This window comes from Paramisgurnus dabryanus, chromosome 2 (assembly GCF_030506205.2).
Source record: "Paramisgurnus dabryanus chromosome 2, PD_genome_1.1, whole genome shotgun sequence".
Taxonomy (NCBI): domain Eukaryota; kingdom Metazoa; phylum Chordata; class Actinopteri; order Cypriniformes; family Cobitidae; genus Paramisgurnus; species Paramisgurnus dabryanus.
This window is the reverse complement of record NC_133338.1, coordinates 27,053,946-27,067,533: the sequence shown is the minus strand read 5'-3', so window position 1 is coordinate 27,067,533 and position 13,588 is coordinate 27,053,946. Positions and strand designations below refer to the sequence as shown.

Here is a 13,588-nt window from a genome sequence, read left to right as displayed (position 1 = left end):
GCTATGAAACAGTAACACTTTTATCAGTGAAGTAACAGCTAACAATTATATTACTGGAGCCAAACGTGGCCTCCTATCTCACCACTAATCAAAATGCGGCCCATCTGTTGTGTTGTCGCTCTCAAACCGACTGTTTATCTGACTATGGAAAGTGGGTCTGGCTGTTTACGATCATACATATCCAGTGGAAAACTATAATGTCAATTAAATAGGAGCGTGATTCGTGTCACACAGTAAGCCGTACGAGTGAAGAGTGTCAAGAAATGAGATAATGAAAATGGGCTAAAATTGTCCTCAAAAGCACAAACACACCATTTAGCGGTGAAGAAACCTCTTTTCTCTATTTATAACACACAGCACAATCACACAAGTACGCACGTCCGTGTACAAGTACACACACGTCCCCCCTGTGAGCAATCCACATAAACACACACATGCACGTACACTTTCCCTTAGCTCTGCTTTTGTGTTTTGTCAGAATTAATGAGAAAAGTTCCCTTGCCCTAGGGGTAATTAGTGTCCTTGGAGTTAAATAAGCTAATACTTAGACACCTCTGGCACAAGCAATTATGTTTGTGTATTGAATAATTGATTCAAAGAGGGGGGAAGGGCTGCTAATCAGATCTGAGCATAATGAATTGATTTAATTAACAGGGGAATCCGTGGCTCTCTGGGAAGTGCGCGCATTTATTCAGCAGCAGGAGCGCGCCGAGCGCATAAATTGGGTGAGAAAGGCAGCGGCGTGAGCGCGCTGTTAGTAGTTGTCAGCCTCAGATTTGGATTTGCTTGAATATAGTTACAGTTTGGGAGCAAATGAGAACTGGGAGGAACACGTTTGACTCCGAGAATAGGCTCTTGAAAGCGGCTGTTTATAAGACTGAGCGAATAGGTTTGAGTTGGGTCCGCTCGTTTCCGTGGCTTCTTTCATTTTTGCATGGACTGCACCGCGGCGTTTCGGTTTAGTTTAGACCGCGTTAATTGTACGCGCAGTTTAGCTCGTGGACATTACACGCGCGCTGCGTAACCCGGGGACGTCGCTCTGTATTATCTCCGAGAATAAATTGAACAACAGACACGCATCTATTTCTCTACATGGGTTTCCGTCTGTGAACAGCTGAAAACCAAACCAGACAGACGAGCCTGTGTAATTAAAGCGACGCGGACGATTATCACTGTACATTGTTGTTGTTGCGAAGCAATTTCTTCTCAAAGAAGCGAGGGGCGAGCGCAGAAGTGTGCTGGAGCCGAGAGCGGATCGCCTGGAGCCGGACTCCTCGCTCCTCAGGACGATGGTCTTAGACAAGGAAGAGGGTAAGTCTGCCCATTATTGTTCATGTATTAACGATAAGTTCCTCATCTGCCCGTTACGACAAACAAAAACAAGAGGACATAACAAAACGCTGCGATTTTTCTTGCAAAACGCTACTTTCATGCTCGAGTTCATTTGTCATGGAAGACGGCCGCGTTCGTCGGTCCGGTTTCACGAGGATGGGGGCGCGTACGCTTAACGGAGTGACTTGGAATGTAGCGTTTCTTTATTTTTAAACCACGGACTGTTTAATAACCCGCGTATTAAATACAATTGATTGCCTATTTGAAAGACGTATAGAGAACTAAATCCGACGTCGCTGTTGACCGCAGCATCAGTGCGCGTCTGAAACTGTGAAAGTACGGAGACGTTTTGGCAGCAGGTGAAAGCATCTGGACCTTAACCCTTTACGATGGATCTAAATGAAAGCAGTCTTTCAAGAAAGATATCACGATTTGAGTCAGGTTTCATTCAACCGTTCCGAAAGTCTCTGCATACATGCTGGTTTCTATAGAAACTTTTTATTCTTCATGTCTGTGGCGTTAACAACTTTTGGTTGTTTTTATGCGTACACCTGCAACGCATAAATATTTGCTCTGAACCTCATTTACGCTAATTCATTTGACATACGCATTTATCCAAAGCGACGTACATTGCATACAGTCTATATATTTTTAAATCAAGTATGTGTGAACATTGTATTTCAGTTTTTTATACGTTTGTTCAAAGTGTGTCCTGTGGGAAAATTCTTCCACAGCTTCTTTGACCTAAAAATGCCTTTCTTGTCATCTTTCAAAGAATATTGTCATCACATTCACATTTAGTTTTAGCCAGGGGGCTCTCAAAAGTAATGGCTTGCATTTCAGACCCATATTTATGTTTGAAAATGGATATTTCATATCTCTTTGAGCCAACCATCCTTTCACTAACCCATCTAAAAACCAATAAGGGGATTGCCGTAGAAACATAAATTGGTCTGTCTCTCTCAATCCATGTTGCGCTAATGTACCCAGATTAACTCAACTGTAAATTGTCTCCTTTGGATGTCTGTCTTGCTAAAAGTTCCCCATATGATTCATGATTCAGATTGCTTTTAACAGCTATTGGCTAAGCAATATGGTAAATGTACAAGGTGATGCAAATGGCATTAGTAGGAGAGGATGCACAGGAGCATGTAATGCAGTCAATACTACATTAACTACTGATGCCCAATTACAGAAGCAGGGAGAGTGGCTTTTAGGAGCATTAGGACTTACAGAAAAGCTTAGATCACCTGCTGCTCATTGCCTAAAAGCTTCACCCTTTGCTTGCTGGTGCCGACCAACTGCGCTGGCATTTTGGCAGGGATGGGGAGGGAGGCAGTTTGAAAACCGCTCTCTTTCTTCTTTAGCTCGCACACTTATAGCTAAACACAGGCACATGTTTCCAATGCACAGATACGTGTATAATCGGAATATATTTTATTATATACATATATATATTATATTATTATATTATATTATATTAAAGTGCATGTTGGAACAGTACTGTATCCTAATCGTTTTATCTTTGTGTATGAGAGAGAAGAGCGAGTGGAAATAAATGCCTGCACAGCATGATCTCAACATCTCCATAAGAACAACCCTCATGTTTGCTCACATCACCCATACACGCCTCTGTAGAAGTGAACACAAAGGCCCTCGGCACTTGTGAACAACTTGCTGGTGTGTTGTGAGATTGTACATCGGGTGTAAAAATAAAACCTCTTTATACACAATATACCATTTTTAATTCTGAAAAAAAGTGTACTATCCTTAAAGTGTACTGACATAAATGAAACGTCATCAAGTCTTTCAATAGAAAAATTATTTTGTTACAAGCATATGATGTATGAAATGTCGTTCGTTTGACAGTAGAGCGACACAAGTTGTTTGGTAAGCTTTTACACTGTGCAAAATGACTGCACCTCTAAATTATCAAACCCTTTTAGCATCACAGAGTTTGTCATCAGCGGTCCTTACACTGTATTTCATCCTTCAAATAAAACGAGCAACACTTATTGCAACTTCAATGGAGTTGTGTTAAGGTGTTGTGCTTCTTTACCTAAAGTTCTTTCTTTAAATAAAAAAAAGCTTTCGGTTGACTTTTAATTCTCCCTGGAGAAATAAGCTATTCAGCCATTTTCCATCTCCTTCAAAGTATTTAAAACTCTCTGCATTGGTAAGAATAATTAGGTCCTCATTGTGGACTTGTTCAGGATTGATCATTCGCACCGCTGGGCTCCCTTAGAACCTGGAGAAGAAAAGAACAACCTTCTATTCTTCAACCTGATGATAAATTCTTGGTTACCTTTTGCCATTTAATTTATGAGCCCCACATGCCCACTGTCCAATGAGATCTGTCCATTCATAAAGCATGTATTTGAAAAGCAATGTTTCAAATGAATACTAGACCCCTGATCTATCTGCCGCTGTAATAAAACTTTGTGCTTCAGGCACCAGTTTTTATTTTGAAATAATAAGAATTGCTTCATTCTTTACTCGAGTTACCATGGTAATTCTGTCTTGTAGCAATTTTATATCGATTTAGAGAGTGGACAGTAATATTTCTTTCTGTTATTCCCTTTTTCTGTGGGTTGATTTCTAATTTCCACTTGGAGATTACTTTTATACATTCCTTAAGTCTTTTCGCTTTTTTCTCCCAGCAAGGTAATTTTCTCTCTTGTATTTGCTATTTTCTCAGCTTATTGGCTTGTTCTTATTCTAAATTAAACTTGCCAATTTCAAATATTGAAATTACATCAATGTTTCCCTCGCCCTGGGTCTCTTGCAATATTGCACCTGGATTCAAGGCCTAATGCTTGTGTTCCTGCTTCTTATATTGCTTCAGCCTGAAGAAATTCCTACTTTATAAACATTTCCTCCTAATGCAATTACAGTCCAATATATCTGCAACTGATGTGTCCTCAACAGAGAGATCTGTCATCGCTGGGTGGTCTTAAATTGGCATGCTGTATTTTGATGATGGTTTGAACGCAGTGCCCTTGTAAAAATTGGATACTCGGTCCTTGATTTTACAATTTGACCGTGTGTGTGTGTGTGTGTGTGTGTGTGTGTGTGTGTGTGAGAGAGAGAGAGAGAGAGAGCGAGAGAGAGAGAGAGAGAGAGAGAGAGAGAGAGAAACCAAAGCAAAAGTGAAGGATTCTAACAGATCTTCTACAATCGACCAAACGTACAGTTCAACCCATCTCTATCCCAAGGCACTAGATCACTATCAAACTTGTGCTTTCTCACATCAGTGACTGCAGATGGATATCAGTTCCCATCATTTTACCATAACTCAAAGGGGGTGAAAAAGGCAAAGGCTGTGGAGAGCATAAGAGTATGCACCTGTCCCTGATGCAAATGACTGCACTCATCAGAACGGCTCATCGACTCAATCGCTTTACATTTCCAAATAACGCAAGAGTACTTTTTTTTTATTTTATCCACAGCCCACATATTAGTTGTGCACACTGCAAGTTTACATGTCTAAACACTCTGTCAAACATCAAGGGAGATGGGAAAGGCTCACATTGCATCCATATGGTCCGTCACAACAGCATGTTTCCATGAGAAAAAAAATCCCCCCTTCTATCTATTTCCTTGTGTAAAGCTGTAGCTATTGGCAAGTTTTTGAATAATTCCAATAAACATGGGATTTTTGAAAGACTCCAAGGACGCACGGTCCATCACGGAGGCATTGGGAACACAGAAAACCTTTTATAACATCCTCAGACATTCTGCCAGTGAGATGAATCGTCATTTTTAGACTACCTTTTAAAATGTCTCGAAGCAACCTTATCTTTCACCTTGAGTCCTGAGACGAATGCAGACAGGTGCAGCGTTCGGGGAACAAACGAATCTGAGAAAGAGAGAAGTGCAGAAAACAATATCTAAGTGTTGTGTATATAAAAGAGATTTACATCGCAGCCAATATCAGCTTAAGTTAAACCGAAACAAAGGCACTCTGTAAAATTGCACTTTTGTCACCATGTCGGTACAAATGTCTGACTTTTAAAATTGTGGGTACACAAGGGCTCGGCTCTGGAATTCTGCTTCCCCCACTGGACATGCTTCGAGTAATAGTACATATTCTCTGCTGAAAGCGGGATATACAGCTACATATTGATGATTTTACACTAGGTGGTTTTTAATTTACTTTCCTTTGGTCTTTAGACCACACGTTATTCCCGTGTCACCTTGTCGCGGCACCTCTCGCCGGCACATCTCGCTGCAAGGGTGAGTTGCTTCGTCTATTGCATTTGTGCACGATCACTTTCTCTTTCGCTAACACACACGCATGGCTTCTCTTGCGGCTGGTCGTCACACTTGGCTCTATTCCATCAGTCCCTCTTCCATTGCTCCTATTTATTTATTTGTTTATTTTTCCCTTCATCTTTAAGCTGGTTGTGCCGTACGGCGTCGGGAATGTTTCTTTACCGTAGACTGCGACCTATAGCGCTAGCTAAGGAAAAGCTTGATGACCTACAGATCTCCACGTCCACGCAATTTTACATGCGAGATGTGCTTCTGCTCTTTTGAATGTTACTTTTCGGCATGACCTTCTTGTTTTAAAAGGTTCAGCCTTTAAAAAAGTACAGGTGGCCATGCTAATGAAATAAATGACTAGCATACTTTGTTTAAGGTCTTGTCCTCCCTGCCAGGTCTTTCCCTCTGCCGGAGAGACTTTTATAAACTCCTCATTAACCTTATCACATACTGTAACTTGATAAAAGCTTTCCTAATGATACCTACACCGATATCCATATTTGGCTTTAATGAAGTTAGATAGTACAGCTCGGGGTATCATAGCCGTTCATTAGTGTTGCCTTTTTAAAATCAAGTCTCCACACACCTCCGTGAGCTGTCTTTATCCTGTAAATATCACCCGACTCGAACACGGAAAACAATGAGAAGATGCCAGAAATGAGCTGTGAAAGGTATTTAGACGCACAAAGGAAAAGGCTTGTTGCTTTTTGAATGTTTATGAGCAAGCGTTATGCAGTTATGAATGATTAATGCAGAAATACAATCTTGTGGCATAATTGTAACAGGGTCTGTTTATGCATGCGCGTCTCCATCTTGTTATACATTGATCTTCCATTAGGCCTATTAGTTGGAAAGGCTTTTTTAATCCCTCCTGAAATGCTCCCTAGATACATATTCACGAGTGTGTGTTTACTGGAGGACTGCAGGCTCTTGCTGATAACGGCTACGCATTTGGGACGGCACGCTTGTGGTTGTTTACATTTTTTGGTGCACGGGCATGTGTGCACACCTGTGCGCGTACATGTTTACCGCGTGCATGAGCGGGCATGTATAATCTATGTCCAGAAAGTATGCTTGTGTGTTCGGTATATTTGCTGTGCATGTTTATTGCATGTTTGAATGCATGGAGCAAGGTACAGCCAGGCCTCATTATTGCTGAGGTTTGTGTTTTTTTGCAAAGAAGCACTGAAAGAGTAGTGCAGGCAGATGAATTATTATAAATTGCTACCGGGTTCAAGATTTGTCACTGCTGGAGCGAAGACGGCAATCAAACTAGTGTTTTAACGTTGCTACAGATTGGATACACAGTGATAAACACCACCCCTCACTCCCAAACCCATGTAAAAAATATGAATAAATCAGGTTATCTGGAATTAGAAATTAATGTGGAAGTAAAGTATATCTGTGTGTGTGTGTGTGTGTGTGTGTGTGTGTGTGTGTGTGTGTGTGTGTGTGTGTGTGTGTGTGTGTGTGTGTGTGTGTGTGTGTGTGTGTGTGTGTGTGTGTGTGTGTGTGTGTGTGTGTGTGTGCGAAAGAGAGAGGGAGACCAATTTCAGATTTATACCTACTCATCTTTTTCTTATTGCACTGCCAAAGCAGCTGGTATTAATGTGGTTTAAGGAGACACAGAATCATTTGTTATTGTTCTCATAATCTCTTATACTTGTTTTTTTTAATATACCGATTCTTATTCATCAATATCTGTAATGCTGATAGGGGCACAGTTATAAATATAGGCAAGATTTAAGGCTAGGGAGGTTCTTTCTATTGACAGAACATAATGAAAACTCTCACAAGGTTAATAAACTTTCTAAATATATAATATTAGTGCTTGGCGAGTGTTCATTTAAATTTTAATTTCATATTTACTTTACTTATAAAATTTAAACTAGTATATGTAACCATGTCAATCGGCAGTTGCCCGGTGGCATTTTTATTAATTCTAGGAACAGCGCAAACGGATGTTGTCGACTTTATGCAGCACTGCACATAAAAATTTGTGATTTTGACCTCGAAGTATAAAATCGAAAACAGTGCTTATGAGTCGCTCTTGAGGTACTTCAAAGCAGTGGCGGCCAGTGACTTCTTTTTTCGAGGTTCGTCACATGTATGTACCCATCTATGTGTGGTTCCATTTTTCAAAATACAGTATGTGTTCTGCACATCGAGAGATTCTGTGTGCATCACGTGTCTTGTCAAAATAAGCGCCCGCTGCAGACTAAAGGGTTTCTGATAAAAGAGACGCTCGCGTTTGCCAGATACTCCCATAATCTCATGCGTAATCAGAGTTTACTGTTAAGGGAGTGTCTTGCGTGTATTTTGTGAACGTGAGCGTTTCTTTTAACATAAACGGTTTTGACGCGTGTGCAGCAGGCACCCTTTTTGACAAAACACGTGATGCACATGGTTTACATGACGCAACAAACACATATTTTGAAAACGCAAGTAACACGAATGACACACCGAACACTTATTTTGAATTCGCGCCCCTCGGATGAGCAGTCACGAGACGCCACTGCTTCAAAGTTTCAATTTGATTGCTGCACCGCACCAAAACGGAAATGTGATGCGGAAACACTACAAACTCACAACCGTGATTGGCATTTCAATTACGTTAAATTAGAGAGAAATGTTAGGAGGATGACATAAACTAGAAATGGGTGTTAAAAAAGCATATATAAACCTAGCTAGCATAAATTTACAATGAACAATATATTTTTACAGCATTTATTAGTTTTGTTAATGTTAGATTACACAAGTTTTAGTTTATTATTGTCGGTTTAAGTTCGTTTGGGCATCAACTAATGTTTGAAGTTAATGTTAAGTATTACTAAGATTAATAAATCCTATAGGACTATTATTTATTGTCCATTCCAGTTAATGTAGCTGTTAATACATTGTACCTATTATTGCAATATGTTGAGTTAGTGCGGATGTAGTTTGAAAAATTGTGTCATGGCCAGTAAAAAATATTTATGTCCAGTAAATTTCCTGAAGTCACCGTGTGGCAAAAGTTAGTTTTAAGCATGAAATATATAAGATTATTACCTTGTCACACTGTGCGACATGGATCGTTTAAACTCTGGTACGACATGCATGTAGACTGTACGATGATGACACGGAAGCTTCGGCAGCTGCATCACACGTTATTTGTGATAAACAAATACCAGTACGCAGGTTGTAGCAGCAAACACACTGTGCGGCGATCATGCTGAATTTCTGACACTGTCAGAAAACTATCGTAGGCTATCTTTGGACGCAAGACCAGGAAAACGTCTTTGAACCTCTCTCACTGTACAACATGGGACCACCGATGAAGAGCCACGATCACAGAAATCGTGACGATTGTTTCACAATGTCAATCTTTTGTCTGGGACAGCCAATAATCGTACAGTGTATCCTGGGCTTAAGGCCCTATATACCACACACACACACACGCAATTCTCATGCAAAGCACTTGGGAGAGAGAAATCCAATATTACATGGATATTAAAATCTATTCCCTTTTTTTAATAAAAAAGCCACAACATATTTAATAGAAGATGCTGTTAAAGGATGCTCTAGTGGGATGCTGGCAAATGGAAACCCTTATCCACTTAATAGGGTACTAACTTTCACAACTCATTGGCTGACCTTCAATAAATCAAATCTTGAATGGCTAATTAAAGGCAGTGATTGCCGGTTAGTTTGTATTGTTCCTTAAAAGGTAAGGACACATTATTGGCGAGGTTGATTTAATCAATGTTTGGTGGGAGACTTCTGATCCATTAGAATGACAGCTGTGGTCCAAGCGCTTGGCCACATGCTCTGCTTTAATTGAAATTGGAAACTGAGCACAGACCGAAAAATGCTGTATCCAGCCCTTTTCCGTACGTGCTGATTTTTACCCTTTCATGACACGCAGTCTCCTGTGAACGCTTGAAGCTTATAATGGAGTGGCCATTCCATTTAACTCTTGAGTTCTCCAGCAACGTCAATAATTTTAGATGGTCAGGCCATTCAATCATAACGCTCTTAGTGGCGCTGCTATAGGATAGGCTTGTTTCAAATTTACACTACATTTTCATGTAGAGTAATGCGACTTATTTTATTTATACTTTTTGTACACCCCTCCAAAACCTGTATCAGATAAGTCATTCGGTTGCTGTGTAATGACACTTTTTTTGTTATATATCAGTTCAGAATGTCACATGAGATAAGCACTAATGTTCACATACTCCCCCATAGGGAACTATAACATCTCAATGGCTTATAAATTAACTTTTTAAAGCGACTGCTTGTACATCTCTCTTAACCATTAACGGCACCGAATGTGGACTTGATTAAGCCCTGTACAGCAAACATTGCCCCCTCATCTACTTTACTGGACAGAAAAAAAATATAACCGTTGCAATCCAAAGTCTGGTTCATTATTTACCCCATAAGAAGATGGGTATCCGAGAGAGTGGTTCAAATGACACAGAGGCCTCACACACCAAACAAATACCCCCTGTGGTGGATTTGCATTATTCAGCTCTAAACGGAGTCCAAATGGAGTTGTGCTGCATGTCGTTTCCTCCATTTTCAACAGTGCAGCATGGCTCTGAATGGCACACCTGTCTCCTGGCATATCTTTTGAAACACTAAATGTGCAGTAATTGCTGGGGAGAGGGGCATTTCATACATCACTCCCTAACCTTGGGAGTGACGCAAACTTTAGAAGGCCTACATTTATGCCTAGCCAAATGCATTTTTAATGTTGGCTAAAAAGTGTTGGGCATTATTGCGCGACTTATGGCGGAAAGACGCTCTGACAGTGCTAATGGTTACATTCTTGCCAGGAGTCATGAAGTAGCAGATAAGATTGTCCCCCTTTTTTCTGAAAGTCTGAAAAGATCTGGAGGGAGAATAGATGGATTTATTCCTTTATTCAGATGCAAATGCAATCGGTGGGAAAAGGGGGAAAAAATGAATTGAGTTCATATATATGAAGAGTCATTCATCAGCGGGAGATATTGATGGTTCGTGCCTTCTGGTGGAGTAAATGGGAGCGGTCTCAAAAGTCTATCTAAAATAAAGACCTAAAACAAACCCTCGCTCCAGGCCTACCATAGAGAGCAACTGGCAGATGGGGGATGATGGCCAACTGACTGGACGTGAGGTCACACACCTCGCTATTCTCTCTTTAATAAGCGACAAAACTGAGTTTCTAAACCCTGGATGTATTCATGTAGAGTTTTTTTTTTTTTCTTTCTCGCAAGCTTTCCTGATTCTGGTCTGTCGACAGCTTTACCTTGCAGAGCTGTTTTCTCACTATGATAGCAAGCGAGAGCCAAAGTGTTGGAACAAGTTACCTCTTGCAGTAACACTGCCAGTTTTCGCACATCTCTGAAATAAGCAGTAATGATAGCTGTTGCATATCTTCCTGATACAGTTATTTTAATTAACCCCATGTGAATAAATTAAAACTAATAGGAGAAAGAAAAGTATAGCGCGTAGCGTGCGTGTGCGCGTTATTTATGAAGTTATCTGTTAATTGGAATCGCATCTGTTAGCCAAACCTTTAGCAGGTCACCAGGAGCTAAACACATTTTTAGTAAGACTCTCAATCTAGGAGAAAGGGAGCCTTGGAGGTTACTGCAAGTGTAAAAAATGCATCTCTGACGGGCTTGGAGAAAATATACCCCCTGTTTTCAGGGCCTGCTCTCCCCACGCTTGAAGCCGAGCCAGTGTTATTGCAGGCCTAATGCGGCTGCCTCATTTGGGCCAGATCAGAAGTAATTATGCTCGGGAAAGTGGCTGCCGACGGCAGGGGTCAGGACACTTGTAACATGTGAAAAGAGCAATTATTGCTGGAGACAAAACCCTCCCTTATCCTGGGCAGTGCCAGGGTCACTGCAAGGGAGCAGCGATGCCGCATTTCACTGGGGCTTATTAGCGGTAACAGACTGCTAAAGTTGCATTGCATTAATGAATGGCACCATCATTTCAACTACTCACGCTGACCATGATCTCCTGTTTTTTTTATCTCTTCTTCACTCAAATTTACTCATCAACTTTTCTAAGGCCGGCAAAAACAAGTCTTATTTCAAAAACCTAACAGAAAGATGATGCATCTGTAATCTGCCCACAAGCTTTAGCCAGACACATGAATCAATACGTTTCAGACTGCTCTGGTCTGGGCTTATCAACTAGGATCTGCTAACATTATTACCAGATGTGTTTCGCTTTGGCAGTGAAGGAGAATGGGTGTCTACCGGCTCAATTACAGTAATGATGTGTACTGATTGAAAGAAACTGATTCATGCAGACAATAGCAGGACATCTGCTTCAGCTCCCCATTAACCTCTACGGCGGCCCGCTGACAAATTCTACTGGAGATTGCCATGGTCGCAGCATTTACACAGCTTGCACACTGGCTCAACACAAAGCACTAGCTTATGATAAAGTTCAGCAGTTGTTTATAATTCGGTGTCTTCATACTGGCACTATGATTTCCTGATAATTAAAATCATGTATGTAGATAAATTTAAAGATTTAATTGTGGTGATAATTCATAGTGAGGAATAATTTAAAGGGGTCCTATAATGCTTTTTTACATTCTTTGCTTTATTTGGTGTGTTATGTTGTGTTGCTTGAGGATAAAATGGTCTACAAAATTAAAAAAATTTAAGTCAACTGTTTTTAATTTAAGTCAAATGTCAACATACCCCTCATTTAAATATATCCTGCCCAATGTACAACCCCAAATCAGAAAAAGTTGGGACACTGTAGAAATTGTGAGTAAAAAAGGAATGGAATAATTTACAAATCTCATAAACCTATATTTTATTCACAATAGAATATAGATAACATATCAAATGTTGAAAGTGAGACATTTTGAAATGTCATGCCAAATATTGGCTCATTTTGGATTTCATGAGAGCTACACATTCCAAAAAAAGTTGGGACATGTAGCAATAAGAGGCCAGAAAATGTAAATGTACATATACGAAACAGTTTAAGGGCTAATTTGTAACTTATTAGGTCAATTGGCAACATGATTGGGTATAAAAGCCTGTCAGAGTGGCAGTGTCTCTCAGAGGTCAAGATGGGCAGAATGGGCAGAGAATCACCAATTCCTCCAATGCTGTGGCGAAAAATAGTTTTCTGAGTTTCTCAGAAAAATTGTAAAGAGTTTGAAGTTATCATCGTCTATAGTGCATAATATCATCCAAAGATTTAGAGAATCTGGAACAATCTCTGTGCGTAAGGGTCAAGGCCGGAAAACCATACTGGATGCCTGTGATCTTCGGGCCCTGAGACGGCACTGCATCACATACAGGAATGCTACTGTAATGGAAATCATAAGATGGGCTCTGGAATACTTTTAGAAAACATTGTCAGTGAACACAATCCACCGTGATCCAAACACATTCACCATTGCCAGCTAAAACTCTATAGGTCAAACAAGAAGCCATATCTAAACATGACCCAGAAACACAGGCGTTTTCCCTGGGGAAGGCTCCTTTAAAATGGATTGTGGCAAAGTGGAAAACTGTTCTGTGGTCAGACGAATCAAAATTTGAAGTTCTTTTTGGAAACTGGGATGCCATTACATCCAATAGGATAAGGACATCCCAAGTTGTAATTAGCGCTTAGTTCAGAAACCTGCATCTCTGATGGTTTGGGATGGCATGGGTGCGTGTGGCATGGTCAGCTAGAAAGGCACCATCAATGCTGAAAGGTTTATCCAAGTTTTAGAGCAACATATGCTCCCATTCAGATGTCGTCTCTTTCAGGGAAGACCTTGTATTTTTCAACATGACAATGCAAGACCATATATTGCATAAATTACAACATCAAGACTGCTTAAAAGAAAGATCTGAGTAATGAAATGGCCAGCCTGCAGTCCAGATCTTTCACCCACAGAAAACATTCATCGCATCATAAAGAGGAAGATGCGACAAAGAAGACCTAAGACAGTTGAGCAACCAGAAGCCTGTTTAGGCAAGAAAGGGACAACATTCCT

At 40.5% G+C, this 13,588-nt stretch overlaps 1 protein-coding gene across 1 annotated transcript in view; it reads left to right on the top strand.

Annotated features, from left to right (window-relative positions):
* The first annotated feature begins 491 nt into the window (after nt 1-491).
* Nucleotides 492-13,588, top strand: part of lmo1 (LIM domain only 1) — a 32,165-nt gene continuing 19,068 nt past the window's right edge. The window contains exon 1 of the mRNA XM_065267800.2: nt 492-1,311. Coding sequence (XP_065123872.1) covers nt 1,290-1,311 — 22 coding nt within the window. The 5' untranslated portion in view covers nt 492-1,289. The remainder of the gene's footprint in view (nt 1,312-13,588) is intronic.